Here is a 16,370-nt window from a genome sequence, read left to right as displayed (position 1 = left end):
GTTTCACTGTAGAGAAGCCCCCCAGGAGCCCGAGAGCGGCGAGGCAGAAGTTTGTGTTGCGGGCTCTGCCCCTCTCGGTGGTACCGCCGGGCCGGGACAGCGCGCAGCCAGCGGAGAGGCGGCATTTCCCTGGGCACGGTCCCCGGCTCCATCGCCGGGGCGCTCGGAGCGATGCTGGGAGCCGGGCTGCAGCTGCGGTGCCCGGGTGCCGCCGGGATTTGCCGGGAGCTCGGGGGGGCGGCGGGGGGCGGCGGCGGCGGCGGTGCCTGCGGTTCACATGCCCCGTGCGGAGCGGGCACAGCGGCTCCGCGCCCCCGAGCGCCCCGGGACCGGCCGCCCCTGCCCTGGGCTCGGGCTGCAGCTCCTCCTGCTCCTCCCCGGCGCGATGCGCGCAGGACATTAGTGGCTCCGGAGCACTTTGAGTTGCTCCCACCCCGCTCCGTGGGATTAATCTATCCTTTTGGAGGTTATTTTCGGCAAGCAGCCTCGCAGGCGGGCAGAGCGGCCGGAGGAAGAGCCAGCGGCAGGGGAGGGATGCGGGAGCAGGGCAGCGGAGCCGGGCGGGACTGAGCCACCCGCAGAGGAGAGGAGGAGAGGGAAGGAGAAGAGAGGAGAGAAGAGGAGAGCTGCCCTGCTCCCTGCTCCGTGCCGGGCTGCCTGCATGGCTCCCGGGCACTGTGGAGATTGTGGGGGCTGCTGCTGCTGAGCAACCATCCATCGCTTTAAACTCAGCCTCAACTTAGCGCAGCAGGCAAGAATGGCAAAGCCACTGGAGCTTTGGAGCTGCCAGGAGAGCCGGGGAACCTGGGTTTTGGTCGCTGCTGTCTAATAAATGGGAGTAAAATGGAATTTCTTACCTGGGTTTTTCCTGCCTTGATTCTACTGTGCACCCAACAGCACAGGTGTATCAGGTAAGAAAACATCTTATCATTCTCTCGGGGTAGCTGGAGTGAGTGATGCCAGCTCTGGCTGGGGCTCCCACTTTTGCCCAGGGATGCTTTCTGCACTTATGGGCCACGACTGCTTTGAGTGAGTGTTCAGGAGAAAAAGGGCCCTTGACTGAAGAGTTTCCTTAATGTGCCTCATCTGTTTCAGTTTTTTCTTTCTTCGTTCCCTAGCCGAGAATGCACTTCTGCCAGTTGAGCAGCAGTTTCTTGGCTTAGTCAAGGGCTGTGTTTTTAACAGGATGCTCCTGGAACCTTTTTCCCGAGGGCACTTACTCTAAATTGGGGGCAATCACTTTTTCTAAGGCACTGCAATATCCCAGCTCAGCCTCAGCCCCTCCAGCAGCTCTGTAGGGGCCTGCTTGAACATGAAACTCTTCCATAAACCTCACCACAACCAGTGGGGTATGAGCTGAACAGCTTTGCTTAGGGCCTCCATAGGTGCCATTAAAACCCCAAAATCCAACCATCCCTTTCTAATGAGTTCATTAAGTCTCCTGAACTTGGGCTAGCAGAAAGAGACTGTCAGAGATCTTAGGGGAAAAAAAATTTGGAGAACACAAACCATTTTTTAAAAATAATAAATTTTAGAGAAAGATGGATATTTGCAGCTCTCAGTCACATTCCCTCCGAAGGTGTTAGCTAGGCAACCAGCGCTGGTCTCGGTATATTCTTATTCTCTCCAGATCTGGAGGCTGGATGTGGAGAAAGCTTGCCATGATTACGCAATGAAAATAGAGGGGGGAGTAAAAAAGAACTTGCTGCATGTAAAAACATGCCTACACCCCCCAGAGCAGGGGTGGTTGTGGCATTCAAGGGGTCTTACATCTTCTGCTTCATAGACATCCTTAATAGCTTCAGAGGAGTGCAAGAGGCAAAGTGGGAACTGTAGTAAAACCTAACATTGTTGTTACACGTTCTGGAATTAATCAGGGAGATCTGATTTTTTTTCACTGGGAAGGAAAAGAATCTTGCTCAGAGAAAGTGTCAAGTCAACTGCACTTAGGATTGACAGAATGATTTATCCTGTGACCTTGAATCTGTTCTCCAGGGTCAGATCCTGACATCCTCAGACTCTGAAGCATTCCAGTGAAGGCAGAGGAAATACTAAGGGCACCCAGATCTTGCCCATCATTTCAATGATCCTGTTTCTCCCTCTGCAACTGGGCTACCATTGAAGCTGGGGGTTGAAAAGTGATGTTTGAGTACATAAGACCAAAAGAGAATTTTGAGGAAGAGTCAGTCTTCTCAGCCTCTGTCGCCAAGGTCTGCTCCTAGGCACAGCAACTGCCAGGATATGTGTTTGTTGGATACATTATTTATTTTATTATTAATTCCCTAATTGACTTTCTTTCTCCAGTCACACAATAGTGCTGAATTGTTTGGTAGGAATACATCCACTCGTGGCAGACTCAGGCAAGGCAAATTCTAACTTTGGAAATTCCAACTGTTCAGGTTGTAGTCTTCCAAATATTTCAAAGTGTGAGACATTCCATGGTCAAGGAGAGCTTCTCAGTTTGGATTCAGGATTTATGCTGGCTATGGCAGGACACTGTTTAATCTTGTAAAAAGGGAGTAGCCCTGCTTGCATGTGTACTTTGGATCAGTTAAACAGAACTAAAGTGAAATTTTATCCTTGCATTAGTAAAAATATTTTTGGTACGAGCTGCTTTTATGAATAGCAGCATATTAATGGGCAAAACTGCCAATGGCTTCATTTAAAGCACTGATTTTGTTTTCTAAATGCAGTGTGATTCAGAATTTTGATGATAGAGGCCATCCAACACCCCTAAATTCTCTGCTCCTGAGTTCTGTGCACTGTATATTGAAAAAATCCCATATTCCAAAAAGGAAGAACATTTTGGTGAGTTTGAAATTCACCAAGAAGACAAAAGAGACAAAAGACTTCCCAAAAGCAAAACCACCAGTGAAAATAATGTTATGGTTTGGCAGAGGGGGGAAGTGGGGGATGTATGCAGGCTGCTTCCTCAGAGCATTTCTGAATACCCTTCTGGGGGGTTCAGCTGTGTGTACAGCAATTTCTCTGTCATGTGTGTTATTTGTCTGAAGTGAATGAGCCAAATTCAGCCTGTCAGCACATTTTTGTCAGGTAAACATTTTTTAAAAATAGTGGTGTTTGGTCTGCTCAAGACAGTGATTAGTGGCAAGGAATTTGGCATTTAAATGACTGACAGGTCTTCAGGACAAAGGCTGTGGCTTCCACTATTTTATCAGGGTTTGAGATGCTGTGGATGCTGCAATGATAAATGTGCCACAGTGAATGAAATCATCTGCAGAAAGACATTTGGGGAGATATTTCTTCATTTGTGTGAGGAAAGAGCACTTCTGAAAGGAGTTTTGGGGTGTGTGTCTGTACTGTGTAATTTCTATCTGAAAGAGATTTTAATTCTCTAATTAGAATAGGTGTATATTTAATCTTTAAGTTTCCACTCTGTTAAGTGACTTTTATACTCTTGCATTTAATTGTCATTCTGCTGTGTGTCTCCCTAAGCCTTTTACTTCTATTTGTGGAAACAGAGCAGCTTTAACACGTGAATGTATGCAAAGAGTGGTCCATTTTCTGTAGCTTAAAACTGCCAGAGAGGCTTTGATGTTCTAAAGGTTGCCATGAATTAAGCCTAATGCCTTTTCAATTACATTTCAAAATACAAAACATATTTACAGCGAGCTTCCCTTAGAGTCTGGAATGGCAGATGGGAAGGATATACATACTGCTCTGGATAACCCTGGAGTTTGGCAGAGGTCAGATTGTTCACTGACCTTGCAGGATATTCCTTGCCTTTTTCCCATGGAAAAGTTCTCCTCAGTAGTGATGACACCTTGGACATCTGTCCCAAATGCTTATCAAAATGAAATATACTGATCCCAGCCCTCCAGTCGAACTGTTTTTTCCATCTGCCAGGTTAAAAGATTCATATAACAACAACGTTACAATCCCCAAGAGAATCAGGTTAGCAGATCTAGAGAAGAAACAGAAGATGCAAAAAGCGATTTTCCACATCTTGCTGCTGTGTGAATTTTTCAGAAGATCAGTGCACCCTCCTGACCAGTGAGGCCTCAAATCCATGTCCCACTGGCCACGGACTTAAGGATTCTGAGCTTTTTTTGCAGTCATCCTGGAGATTTTGGCACTGCTGGGCAAAAATGAAATTGCTAATACTATCCCTTGCTCAGCTGCTGTTGTGCTCTCATTCACATGGAACTTACAGATTGCCTCTTGCTTTGGTGTGATTTAAATACCAGATATTTTCTAGTAATATTGATAAACTTCTAGCAAGTGTTTTCAAGCAGTGTTCTGGAAGAGAGCAAAGAAAGGCTAATGCCTCACTTGGCTGACAGGCCCTTTAAAGATGTGCTGTCCAAGTTGATTGATGTTTCTCCCCCAGATCACTCCACATTTGTAGGAAGTCCTGGTCCTGCAGCAGCTGGGAGGGAGGTGTCAGCTTGGATTGGAAGGATTTTGGGATATGTGTGGTTTTTATTCTGGAACTGCTCGTACTTAGCTCTGGGAGAGACATTTCTTTGTTCTGTCATGTGACAGTCATTGCTTGGAGTTGCTTTCTCTAACCTGTGTCAATATTAGGGACAGAGGAACTCCACAGCTTTGTGCAGTTTATCAGTGGGGACTTCCTTTCCCTTTGTCTATGCAGGAGAACTCACTATTGCTTTCATGGTTTAGACAGCAGTAATCTATTTTCAATGAGCTCAGCTGAAGTTCTCCCAATGCTCCAGATATGGACAGGTGCAAACATATCCTCAAAAATATCTGCTTGAAATGAGATGTGTACAGAGTCAGAGTGTGGATCATCTTCTTCAGCTTTTCCTTTGGAAATGACTTCCAAAGGGACAGAGGTCCCCAGGACTGTTGCCATTCAGCCAGTGAGGCCCTCCACACTGGCCTGGTGCAAACTGAAGAGAAGCTTTTCAGGAGCTCTTTTACCCCTTGGATTTGACAAATCAATATCTTGATTTTACAAAGTCCTTTTTCTTACTGAAACAAGCTTTACAGCAGCTTACATTAGGAAGTGAAGTTGCTGAATCAACTAATAATAGTTGCCTTTCTTTCATCCTTACTGCTTACACTATGAAAAGTTAATCCCTTCCAATGCATCTTTTCTATGCTGGTCTTCCTTTTTCAGGTACAATAATGAATATTATTTTAGGCCATTTATAATCCCAAGTGCTTATCAAGGATGAAGGAAATTCTCCCACCATTCTTCTTGTAACTTTAAAGCACTGGATGTGATGTGCAGAAGTCTAGAGGAATGACTCAAAGGACTTTTCACCACATGGTAAATTGAGCCATAAAATTATTTCAGCTGTAATATTTTAATAACCCCCCTGGTATTAAGTGCATATAGCTCCACTAACTCCAGCACATTTGTTACACTGATGATCTGACCCTAAGGCTTTATTAATAATAGAAACAAGATTTATTTTAATTGTGTCATGGATATTTAAGTAAAACTCCCTCTAGATTGTAATCTTCTTAAAACACATGGCAGGCTGTAGCCCTCAGTCTTTAACCTGACTCTCATCATTTTAACTTCCTCTGAGCTCCACAGCTTTCCTTAATGCCATTCCAATAGAATCGTGACACAGGAGAACAGCTGAACTCCAGGCTTTGTCAAAACACGATCAGCACTTGGGATCCATCACTACAGTGCTGTCACCTTCTGACTTGAATTCTGTTTTCAAAACACTTTACTGAACTTGGTTGCTGCTTTAGCAACAGAAGCTGAAAAGCATCACCTTCTATTGAGAAGTTAGAAGAGATTTGCAGCAGATATATTCATTCAAGTGTATTGTAGCTATTTAATTAGGAAAAGGCATAGAGTACAATTCTTTACATATAAAAGGATCTCTGACATTTTACTGATTAGAAACACCTTTCCATGTCTATGGCTGAGACTTGTGAATTACAAATAATTTTTTTTTTAATTACACTACAGTAAATAATGATGGTTGGATGATTGAAAGACCAGCAATCTGATGGAAAGAAGTGTTGATATAGTTGATGAGACCCAATAAAGAAGGAAAAAGCCTCTGTCAACATCTCTTATAAATCTTCAAAGCCCCTGTCTAAATCAATTATGTTATTCCAATTTATGTAGCTGGAAACACGTCCTGGAGTGTTCCAAGATCCTTCCTCAGAAGAGACAGAGGGACCTGAGAAGTAGCTGGGATAGGAATTTGAGAGGAACATACCACAGCGTGCTCATGGCAAGGAAATCTCAGAAATGCAGTTTAACATCACATTTTGCTGGGAACTAATGAAGTTGCACTTGGAGCAGTGTCCCTGTGCTGGGAGGTCACAGAAGCTCTGACAGCTCTGCTAATGCAAGACTTCAGTGTCTCTGCTGCTCAAAACTTGCATTTACACATTGTAATCCCAGAACTCCTTCCTTATATAATTGAGTCCAGCCAAGAATTTTAAGAGCTGGGCAATCAAAGGTTTTTCTTTCAGTCTCCTGTGAGAAGAGTTGGTTGTTGTAGGATTCTCTGTTCCTGGGCTGGCAATCACTGCTTGTGTGCTTGTGCTGAGCCTAATGCCTAGGCTGGCATATTTTGGAGAGAAAAACCATGTGCTTTATGTGGGTCAATGTCACATGAACACTCTAAGAAAGTTATGTAAGTACCAAGGCAGAATGTGTTTGTGGTGTATTACTCTGCAGCCTTTCATGGATATTTAACCATTTCTCTTCTGTTACAAGTCAGAGGTACCTCTCAAATGCCACATTTATAGCTGGGCTCAGTGGAAGATGCTAAACCAGTGCTCAGGCAGCTTTGATCCAGTACTTGCATTCAGTCACAGGCCCTCTCAAATCACTGGGAAATCTCTTTGCAAATGGTGCTCAGACATTGTCCCAGCCCCTCATTCATCTCTTCCTGCCTTGTCAGTCACAGTGCAGCGAGAGGAACAATGTGAGCAGGCACAGATCTTCAACTGCAGCCTGCCAGGTTGAACAGATAATGAAGACAACACAACCTTGCCTTTGTTTGTAAGAGATGGTGGAATGTCCACATCACTGCTTGTGCCAGGGCTCAGGGGCTGGCAGCTGCTAGGGGCTGGCAAATGGCAACCAGACCCTGGGCTAAAGTCTTCAAGGAGCATCACTGGCCTGGCAAGAAGAGGCACCTGAGAGAAGGAGCCTGATTGCTGGGAGAGGCTGTGCCATGAGCACAAATCCCACAGCAACACATCTTCTCCCAAGCAAAACCTGCTGCCTGCTATCCAGATTCCAGATGTGCAGTTTTTCCTGTTTTCCTGTCACATTTGACAATGCACCAGCCTTCTTGATCTCAGCTGTTGTATAGTAAGAAGCTATCACAGCTGCATTTCAGAGTTCACAGATGCATTTTAGGCAGCATACAAAGTATCTTCCTTTCCTTCATGCTTTTCTAAGTTTCTAAATCTATTTTTCCTACTTTTTTTTAGAAAGAAATAAACTTTTAAAAGTATGTACTTGTGCTTAAAGAAGCCACAGTCTTGCCTGAAATTTGTTTTGATTTTAACAGAAATATCTGAAATGGTTTCCTTACCTATAAAAATCTCCAGTATAGCTGATTCTACTGTAGGTGGTCTCTGGTGTAAAATAAGTCAATCACTTCCATTTTCTGTCATTCTTCTGTTTGTAAACATGGGAAATGTTAAGATACTTATTCTCTTTACCCAGAGCTATGAGTGACATCGGAGATTACATAGGTTCCAACATTGAAATCTCCTGGTTGCCCAACCTGGATGATTTGATGAAAGGGTACGCACGAAATTTCAGGCCTGGGATTGGAGGTGAGGCTTGGAGAATGAATAATGTCTCTTTGGTTCTTACAATCCTTCTGATGTCTATGTGAAATTCATACTTTAAATAATTAAAAAGTTGTGATTATCTTTTACTTGGATGCTGGAAAAAAAATAACAATCAACATTTTGCTTGATTTTGACAAGAGACAGACTGTTCAACAGCAAGACAGGCTTCTGATGCAGTTCTTAAATTGTTGACATCTAAGTTGAAGGAATTTTGTATTTCATTGAATGGTGATAATTTCTGCATCTGCTTGAAGTCATGCTGTCTTAAACTAGATAATGTGATTTCCAGAAAGGACTCTGTGATTTTCAGTAGTTGTGATTTTATCTTGTGTCTCTTATCACTGAAGTGAGGTGTGCTGTTGGAAATTGAGGGCACAACTGGTAAAAGATTTAAAACTTGCTTTAAGAATGTGCTTTATAATGGGAAACACTTCAGTGAACTGATGAAAGAATTAACGGTCAGGGATCACTGATATTTTTATGGGTACTATGATGATACAAATCACCCCATTCAAACATTTTTTCTCAGGTCCTCCTGTTAATGTTGCTCTGGCAATCGAAGTAGCCAGCATTGACCACATCTCAGAAGTGAACATGGTACAGTATCAGATTTTTTAGTTTTGCTTTAAAAAAAGCAAAGGTTCAAAACCAGAAGCTGTATTTGTTGAGCTATGAAAACTGATTTTCTCTGTCAAGACCTATGCAACTCTTGCAATGTGTTATGTATGACATTAATATTGAATCACTTTTTTATAGCTTGTGCTTATCCACAGTAGGAGCATATGACCAAAATACAAATGCTTGGGCAGCTCCCTGGCTGACTAAGTATAAAAATATGTATTTGCACTGAAAGCAAATAATATATTTCTAGGCTAAGACATTGATTTTTGGCTACGTTCCAAGACATTATCATTGTCAGCATCACTTCTTATTGAGGATTTCTCTTGTCACAGGAATACACCATGACAGTATTTTTGCACCAGAGCTGGCGAGACGATCGTCTGTCTTACAACCACACCAACGAAACTCTGGGCTTGGACAGCAGGTTTGTGGACAAGCTCTGGTTGCCAGATACTTTCATAGTCAATGCCAAGTCTGCCTGGTTCCATGATGTGACTGTGGAAAACAAACTTATCAGGCTCCAGCCAGATGGAGTCATTTTATACAGCATCAGGTGAGTGACAAACAGTACAAGTGTTCTCTGTTGTGTGTTAACTTTTTTCAATGTTCTATAATCACTCAGCATTCCTAGGAGGATTTCCTGAAATAATTACTGGTTAAAAATTGAAGAAAAGCTCCTATCTCCCTATCTTTTTCTTTATGAGAAGTCAGGAAGGTCTCTTTGGCAGCACTAACAGATTTTGCACTGCAGTCACTGGTCATGTCCAGAATGCCCTCAGTGGGAGGGAAGCCTCTCATGCCTTTGGTCACTGGGCAAAGAGGTGCTGAATACAGAGCAAAGATTCTGTTCTCCACTCCCTCACTTTATTTTCCAAGGGAGCTGTGAGCCTGATTTAGGCTCAGCTTCCCCATCTTTCACACAGACAAAGTAGCATTTCTCACTTTTGAAGAGGGCTGTGGCTGGAACTCAGTAACTATATTGACAGTCAATTGTGTAATGTTCTGAAAAATAATGAATGTCCACCTTTGAAACTGTAAGTCCAAAGTCCCCCTTAAGGTATTGGTAGTGATCTTGGGGACAGCTAAAGGGAGGAGATTGAATCAGAAAATTCCTTTTCATCATCATCAGTAGCTGCAGAATCCTCTGACGTTGGACGAGTCATTTGACCTTTTTTCAATTCCCTCTGCCTCTGGGTTTCCCACAGACTCAGGCAGCAGCCAGCAGGACTTTGAAAACAGTTTCCTTTGTTAGTGTTAAAGTTTCAAAGTTTTCCACTCAGTCTTTTGAGTTCTGAGGAAAAGGCTCTGTCTGAATGTCACTAACTGGTGTTCCTGTTGCTCCAAACAGGATTACCTCAACAGTGGCCTGTGACATGGACCTTTCCAAGTACCCAATGGATGAGCAGGAATGCATGTTGGATTTGGAGAGCTGTAAGGGCTGAGTACCTCTGTGTTTTGTGTAAAGCCTGCATACATGGTGCTGAGATAGCTGGACTTGGCTGGGATCATTCTGCTTTAGTCACTTGGGGTTTAAGTGAACAGAAATCTCTTCATTCCCTGTGTTGGGCATGAGACTGTGGAGTTTTCAATCCCAGTCCAAGCCTGGTCCAATCCAAATCTCTAGGATTTGATGTAGGGACGATGAACAATGTACAGTCCTGCTGAAAAATGTCTGGAACTTTGTGCTTCATGTGAAACCTTGCGCAGTGGTGACAGTCACTGGCATTACTGAGGTTTGTATCAAATCCAGTGAGAACAAGTAGAAAAGCCCACAGGCAAAATGTGATGTGCTATTTTTAATATATGAGAAAATAGGAAAAAGAAAGAATTCCCTGCTTTTAATGAGTGCCATTGTGACTAACCTTCACATAGCTCTTTAACTTGCCTTGGCATTCGTGTATCTGTTACACAGAAATCCATCACAATACTGCATGGAGGGGCTTAATTCATTTGTACTCACAAAGGAGGGTGAAGAATGGATTTATATTTTATCCAGCTTGTATTTAATCTATGATCAGCATGTAATTCCCATGAGCATTAAGACTTCTGAATGAAAATCACCACTGACACAAGCAGGACCACCCAGTCAGGGAAAAAGAATCTGGTTTTTAGATCAAGGGACCTACAGGTCCTGAGGGTTGCAGAGATCTGGGAATAGCAGATCCTGAGCAGATCCCTTGGCCTGTTGATGCAAGTTTCTCGTTTTCTTTTTTGTCACTGACTTTGTTTTTTAGGCTGTTAACCACAATACCATTTTATCCCGTCAAAAATAGCAATCTACAGTTTTACTTACATAATCACCAAATGCAGAGGCAGCAGACAGTGCCCCAGCAATTCATTCCTTCTCCCAGTGAGTTCTGCAGGGAGTTTTGGTGGGGGTTGAAGGTTTTAATTGAATTTTAGGGTTTTCATTTCAGTGAAGCAAACAGAAATAAAATCTCTTTAAACAAATGGGTGCTTTAGTAGCAAGTTGTCAATGAACAGCAAAACTAGGAAAGATTGATTTCCTGTGGATTTGCATATTACATAAATCCCCTCATTCATATCCCCCCTTTCTGTCACGGCCCTGGTGCCCTGCACCTCTCCAAAGCAGAGAGAATTATCCAGACTGAATCTCAGCATGTTTGCAACGTGTCTGGTGGAAATCAGCACAGCAGAGGAATTAGAGAACTTCTACTATGAATTCTCTAAGCTCTGAATTTCTCCCTTGAACTTTGTGTTTATTCAGCTTTCTTTTGGCAGATGGCTACTCTTCAGAGGACATTGTCTACCACTGGTCAGAAAACCAGGAGGAGATCCATGGGCTGGATAAGCTGCAGCTTGCTCAATTCACAATTACCAATTACCAGTTCACAACAGAAATTATGAACTTCAAATCTGGTAACAGAATCTTTCTTCAATTCAGGGACAGTATCTGACTTCTTCCCATAGAGAGAAACCTCCTCTATCTATAATAGAAAACCCTTCTTCTTAAGTTACTCATTTAAGAACCTGTCAGGTTTCTGATAAGAGTTTCCTTCATCTTCCACTTGTAAGAAGTGCCATTCTTTGCTGAGCCTCTAGGTAGCCACTGTAGCATGTTCTGTCCTTTAGCTCTCTCTGCTTGACAAAATACTGCATGGAGTAACCAGACAGCACTTGATGAAAAGCACTTGAGGTACAGCTCACATTTTCTTGACCTAATTTGCAACTTCAGATCAAGAAAAATTTCCATTAGCCCTGATGTTCTGGAGCTTATGACGTACAGTCAGATCAGTCTAATTCTACCCTGTAGAAGTCAGTGGTGTGTATGTCTATCACCGGGCTTATTGCAATGTTTGTACAAGATTGGAGTCATTTCTTTCCTGCTGATTTTTCATCCTCTTTCATGTATTCAGATTCTCATTTATGCTGCACATCTCCTCTAAGCTCTTTTTTGAGTTTGAAATTAACTTGGCCTTTTAAAAAATCTAAATTTAGTATCTGGAGGACTTTCTACAGCAGATGATAAGACAGTACACATTTTGAAGCAATACTGTTATTTGAGAAGACTCATGATTTTATTTTCAGATCTGGCATTGATATGACCTGAGACAAATCATTTGACCTATTCTTAGCTGATGAAAGCTGCAGTACCTCGTGCAGGGTCTATGAAGCATCAATCGAGCAGCATTCAAAAAAGATTTTTGTGACCCTTGTGCAGAAGATGCTAAAGAGTGCAGCTCTGTGTCATTATCTGAAATGTCATTTTAAATATCAATCTAACTGTAATTCACGCAGCCAGAATCTCTTCTGCCTGCTCTCTTTTCCAGCAGGTCAGTTTCCCAGGCTCAGTCTCCACTTCCACCTTCGGCGAAATCGAGGCGTTTACATCATCCAGTCCTATGTCCCTTCCATCCTGCTGGTGGCCATGTCGTGGGTGTCCTTCTGGATCAGCCAGTCAGCTGTGCCTGCCAGGGTGTCACTAGGTAAAACAGATGGCTTGGGGACTCACGGGGAAGGGGGTGCTCAAGGGGGAATTGTGCTCTCTGATAATCCTCATTAAGGTGCATTTATGACCACCGTGTTTACATTTGCAGGAGGGAGGGTTCTTTGAAAGATTTCTCTCCTAGTTTAATTTCTGTCGTGTTATCAGAGCAGTTCCTCAGTAAGGAACAGCAAATAACCACCTAGGGAGGGTTAAAAGCAGTAATGACTGTGAAAGAAATGAAAGAATTGATTTGAAGGAACTGGGACAGTGGCAAAAAAAATGTTCCTGAAGCCTGTGGGTCTTTTTGTCTGACTAAGGGTTGCCAGTCCAGATGCAAAAGGGTTGAGGGTTAATTATTTGGGTTTTGTTTTTCCTGATCTAGCACAAAACCAAGGATAACTTGTTCAAAGCTGCCATACAAATGCAGTTTCTTAAAAGTTCCTCTGTTTTGAAAATCATAAGCCACAGTCTTAAGGGGCTTTAACTGTGAAAATAATCCTCAGCCTGATATTAAGAAATATATTTATGTATATTAGTGCATATGTTTCTCTCTCATGCTACCCTGCAGGTATCACCACTGTTCTTACAATGACCACTCTGATGGTCAGTGCCCGATCCTCACTCCCACGAGCCTCTGCCATCAAGGCACTGGATGTTTACTTCTGGATCTGCTACGTGTTTGTCTTTGCTGCACTGGTGGAATATGCCTTTGCACATTTCAATGCTGACTACATGAAAAAGCAGAAGAACAAGATCAAGGCGAGAAGGCAGAGTGCAGAGGTCAGTAAGTGTGATACTGGGAATAACTTTGCCAAAGCAATCACCCTGCTTCATGACCTTTTACTACAAATTCTTCCTGAGAAGAAAGGCTTTGAGAATGTTCTTGATGGTGCCTCAGTAAATCAGAGCATGTAAAGCTCTGAAAACCAGAATTATTTGTGGTAGCACAGAGTCTTCCATCAGTTCTGCCAAAGCAGGGGTTAAATCCCATTCACCACATAGGGATCCCAGGGCTGTTCCACCATGCTGGTGCCACGGATAGCTTGGATAAATGACACTGTCCTTGCCCTATAAACTGCCATTATTCTCCTCTTTCCTTTGCAGATCAACGTGAAGAATGCCATTGTTCTGTTTTCCCTCTCCATAGCTGGTGTGAGCCAGGAACTGGCCATTTCCAACAGGCAGCACCGAATTCCCAGAAGCCTGCCTGGATCATATGGCACAATAGAAATAGAAACTGGAGAGACAAAACAGCAGCAGGGAATGAAACTGGACAAAAAGACTGGCCTGAAGTCCCTCTTTAAGCCCATTGATGCTGACACCATTGACATTTATGCCAGAGCCGTGTTCCCAGCAGCCTTTGCAGCAGTCAATGTTATATACTGGGTTGCATACACAATGTAAAGGCAACAAAAAAAGGAAAATTCTTCCCAAGACCTACAAACTGAACAATACCCACAGGCTAAAAAGCCCTCACTGAAACTGAATTGAGGCACCTCTTCTCAAAGTATTTTCCAACGAGCTCAAACACTTCCAAAGTCAAGAAAGTCCTGCTATGAATTCCTACTTAAAGCAGCAATTTATTGCTGACCTGATTTGATACTGCACTCTGCCAAACAATTCCAGCTCTTCCTTTCCTGTAACACCATGAGACAACTTTTCATATGTACATATTTGTAGCAAAAATTTAAATCTAAAATGACCATGGTTTTCCTCCACTTCAAGGTTGATCAGTAATGAAGATTTGGCTTTTCACACTCAGATAATTTCCTTTTTATTTGTAATGAAAGAGCTCATTCCTCACTTCTGCACGAGTGGTTTTCTGCATCTGTGGGCTGGTCTAGGTTTAACAGTAGTGCTAAAGTTGGAGGTTTTAATCAGAAAAATCTCATGAACAAAGTAAAAGGGAATAGAGGGGAGTGGAGGTTTTTTCTTAAAATATTATTTGTCTTGGGTAAAGTATTGAAAAATTTCAATGCTCTTAGTCACAGCATGAAATAAAATATACTACATAAAATTCTTCTGAATTGTTAATAATGACTGTATTACATTTCAGATCTGAGCTAATGAAAGTTTAAATGCTTAAACACAGAAATGTTTATTAGTTTAATAGGCCCCAAAATAGATAAAGTGGTTTAGAACCACAGGGAAAGCTCAGGCTTCCTGTGTTAGATTAAGAAAAATTTGAAAGGTGCTTGATAATGAAGGAAGTCAGACTCCATTTGCAGGAATGACTTTAGAATTTGTTCTGTTAATTTTCACTGAGAATCTACCATGTGTGCCTCTGAAAATATCCTTTTTGAATCTGTCCCTAAATAGCTGAGGGAAGTAAAATAATTTCATAACTGTCTTTAAGTTATTCTGTTGCTTTGGATATTTTTGCTGGTTTTATTCAGAGGCTGACCTAATCTCTTAGGCCTCTTCACTTCCATTATTCAACAGTGAAATTTATGGGTCCTCATACACACTGCTTAATTCAGGACTAGATCTCTCACCCAACTCATGGAAAATAACACTTTGTTCTGTAAATAATCTCAGTGAGCTCAGCAAGTGAACACAGCACTCACAACAAACTAGTTTCACAATTATTCTCTAAAATCTCCACAGTAAATATATTGGAATATGGATTAAAACAACTGAAATATTGTTAATGTAGGAAGCCAATATAATACATTAAAAAAGGGCAATTTATTTTCAGGATATTGTTGCCTTGAAAGTGAGAGGTTGTTTTAAAAATAGAGACTACCACAAAAGAAAAGGTGAAATGAAAGAGAGGGAAAGAAGGAAGCAAAGCAAGAGGCTGAAAGCTACAATGGAATGGAGCATGGAGAGACTAAGCCAGAGGCTGTAGGTGAGAGAAGAGCTTTGCTGGCATTTAGGATGGAGCTCTTGGATGTGTGGCTGACAATTAATAGTTGCAATAAAGGTGAAAGGAGGATTTGATCCCGGTGGAGTATGTGCACATTCCTCCTGCCTTAACTCAGCTGTGATTTAAAGTTTGATTTTATATGACCAGTACTGAAAGATAAAACATTTTAGCACTGATTTATAACTTAGAATAAGATTTGTTCAGTATCAGTGAAGTAAGAAAGAGAATGCTTTGAAGAAAAAAATAATGATCTTGAACTGGGCTGTAATAGCAAATATGCTCCACTGCAGGTCTTAGGTTCACCTCAATCTTTAGTTTCTGTTACCATGGAAAAGCTATCAGCCAACAGAGTGCTGGAAACCCCCAAGTGACATCAAGGTGGGATTGCTCCACCAAGCCCTCACCAACCTTACCCTGGACTGAGACACCTGCATTCTGCTCCCAAATCTCACCACTGAGCTGCTGGGGAATCTCAGTCAAAACCTTCCACGGCATTGTCTGAAAAATCGCTATAATGATTTCTTTATATATCTTTGAGTTTTACAGAAGAAAAGCTCTTCAGGAGAATCAAATCCTATCCTCCAGCTAGGTAAGTGCATCCAATCAGTACTTTCATGGTACTATTCACCATTGTTTCTGAGGCTCACATACTGAATTAAGGCCAAGTATCACTCAAATGTCATCTTACCCAGAAAAGCAAATGAAAATCTGCATCTCTTTCAATACATTCAGGTAATCAAGCTTTTTTCTTTCCCTCCTGCTTCTCCTCTTTCTAATTTGTTTTTCTTATTGTTTGTTCCTGATGCTGATGGAATGCTGCATTTCAGAAATACACTATATTTTTTTCTAAGTGTGTTTTTGGTCATAATCACTTTCTCTCCAAGGAAACGCAACCTCTTCTGTCTTCCTCTGAATAAATCCTACCGCTCTATATAATGATTTAATGCAGAGTTGAATAAAAGCAGCAGAAGCATGACTTTACAATGCCTTTTCCTTACTAAGTTGTTGCTTTTTCCATGATCCATCACCACAAAAATACTGCATCCTTTAGAAAGACCATGGTGCCACCACCTTCGCTGATTACACTTGCAAAAATCAGAAATAATCTTTAGTTTAAAATCAGATTAATTTCTGCTGGGAAAGCAGGATCCAGCCTTT

At 42.1% G+C, this 16,370-nt stretch overlaps 1 protein-coding gene across 2 annotated transcripts; it reads left to right on the top strand.

The window, feature by feature from the left end:
- Nucleotides 1-399: 399 nt before the first annotated feature.
- Nucleotides 400-14,364, top strand: GABRD (gamma-aminobutyric acid type A receptor subunit delta). 2 transcript variants are annotated; one of them, XM_059866776.1, is made up of 9 exons: nucleotides 400-911; nucleotides 7,643-7,755; nucleotides 8,303-8,370; nucleotides 8,727-8,947; nucleotides 9,743-9,825; nucleotides 11,137-11,274; nucleotides 12,189-12,341; nucleotides 12,912-13,123; nucleotides 13,448-14,364. In XM_059866776.1, exons 1-9 carry the CDS (start codon nucleotides 844-846, stop codon nucleotides 13,745-13,747), a joined length of 1,356 nt encoding a protein of 451 aa, XP_059722759.1. In that variant the 5' UTR covers nucleotides 400-843; the 3' UTR covers nucleotides 13,748-14,364. The 2 variants fall into 2 exon arrangements, with proteins under 2 accessions (XP_059722759.1, XP_059722758.1); XM_059866775.1 differs by having other exon boundaries at nucleotides 12,186-12,341.
- Nucleotides 14,365-16,370: the final 2,006 nt, after the last annotated feature.

This window comes from Haemorhous mexicanus, chromosome 23 (genome assembly GCF_027477595.1).
Source record: "Haemorhous mexicanus isolate bHaeMex1 chromosome 23, bHaeMex1.pri, whole genome shotgun sequence".
Taxonomy (NCBI): Eukaryota; Metazoa; Chordata; class Aves; order Passeriformes; family Fringillidae; genus Haemorhous; species Haemorhous mexicanus.
The sequence above is the reverse complement of the archived record's forward strand: the minus strand, read 5'-3'. Positions and strand labels throughout refer to the sequence as shown.

Excerpts from the sequence above, each read along its gene's own strand:
- GABRD (XM_059866775.1), top strand. The coding sequence starts at position 844 with ATGGAATTTCTTACCTGGGTTTTTCCTGCCTTGATTCTACTGTGCACC. Across the intron at positions 8,371-8,726 it reads ACATCTCAGAAGTGAACATG|GAATACACCATGACAGTATT; the intron begins GTACAGTATCAG and ends CTCTTGTCACAG. Across the intron at positions 11,275-12,185 it reads AATTATGAACTTCAAATCTG|CAGGTCAGTTTCCCAGGCTC; the intron begins GTAACAGAATCT and ends TCTCTTTTCCAG.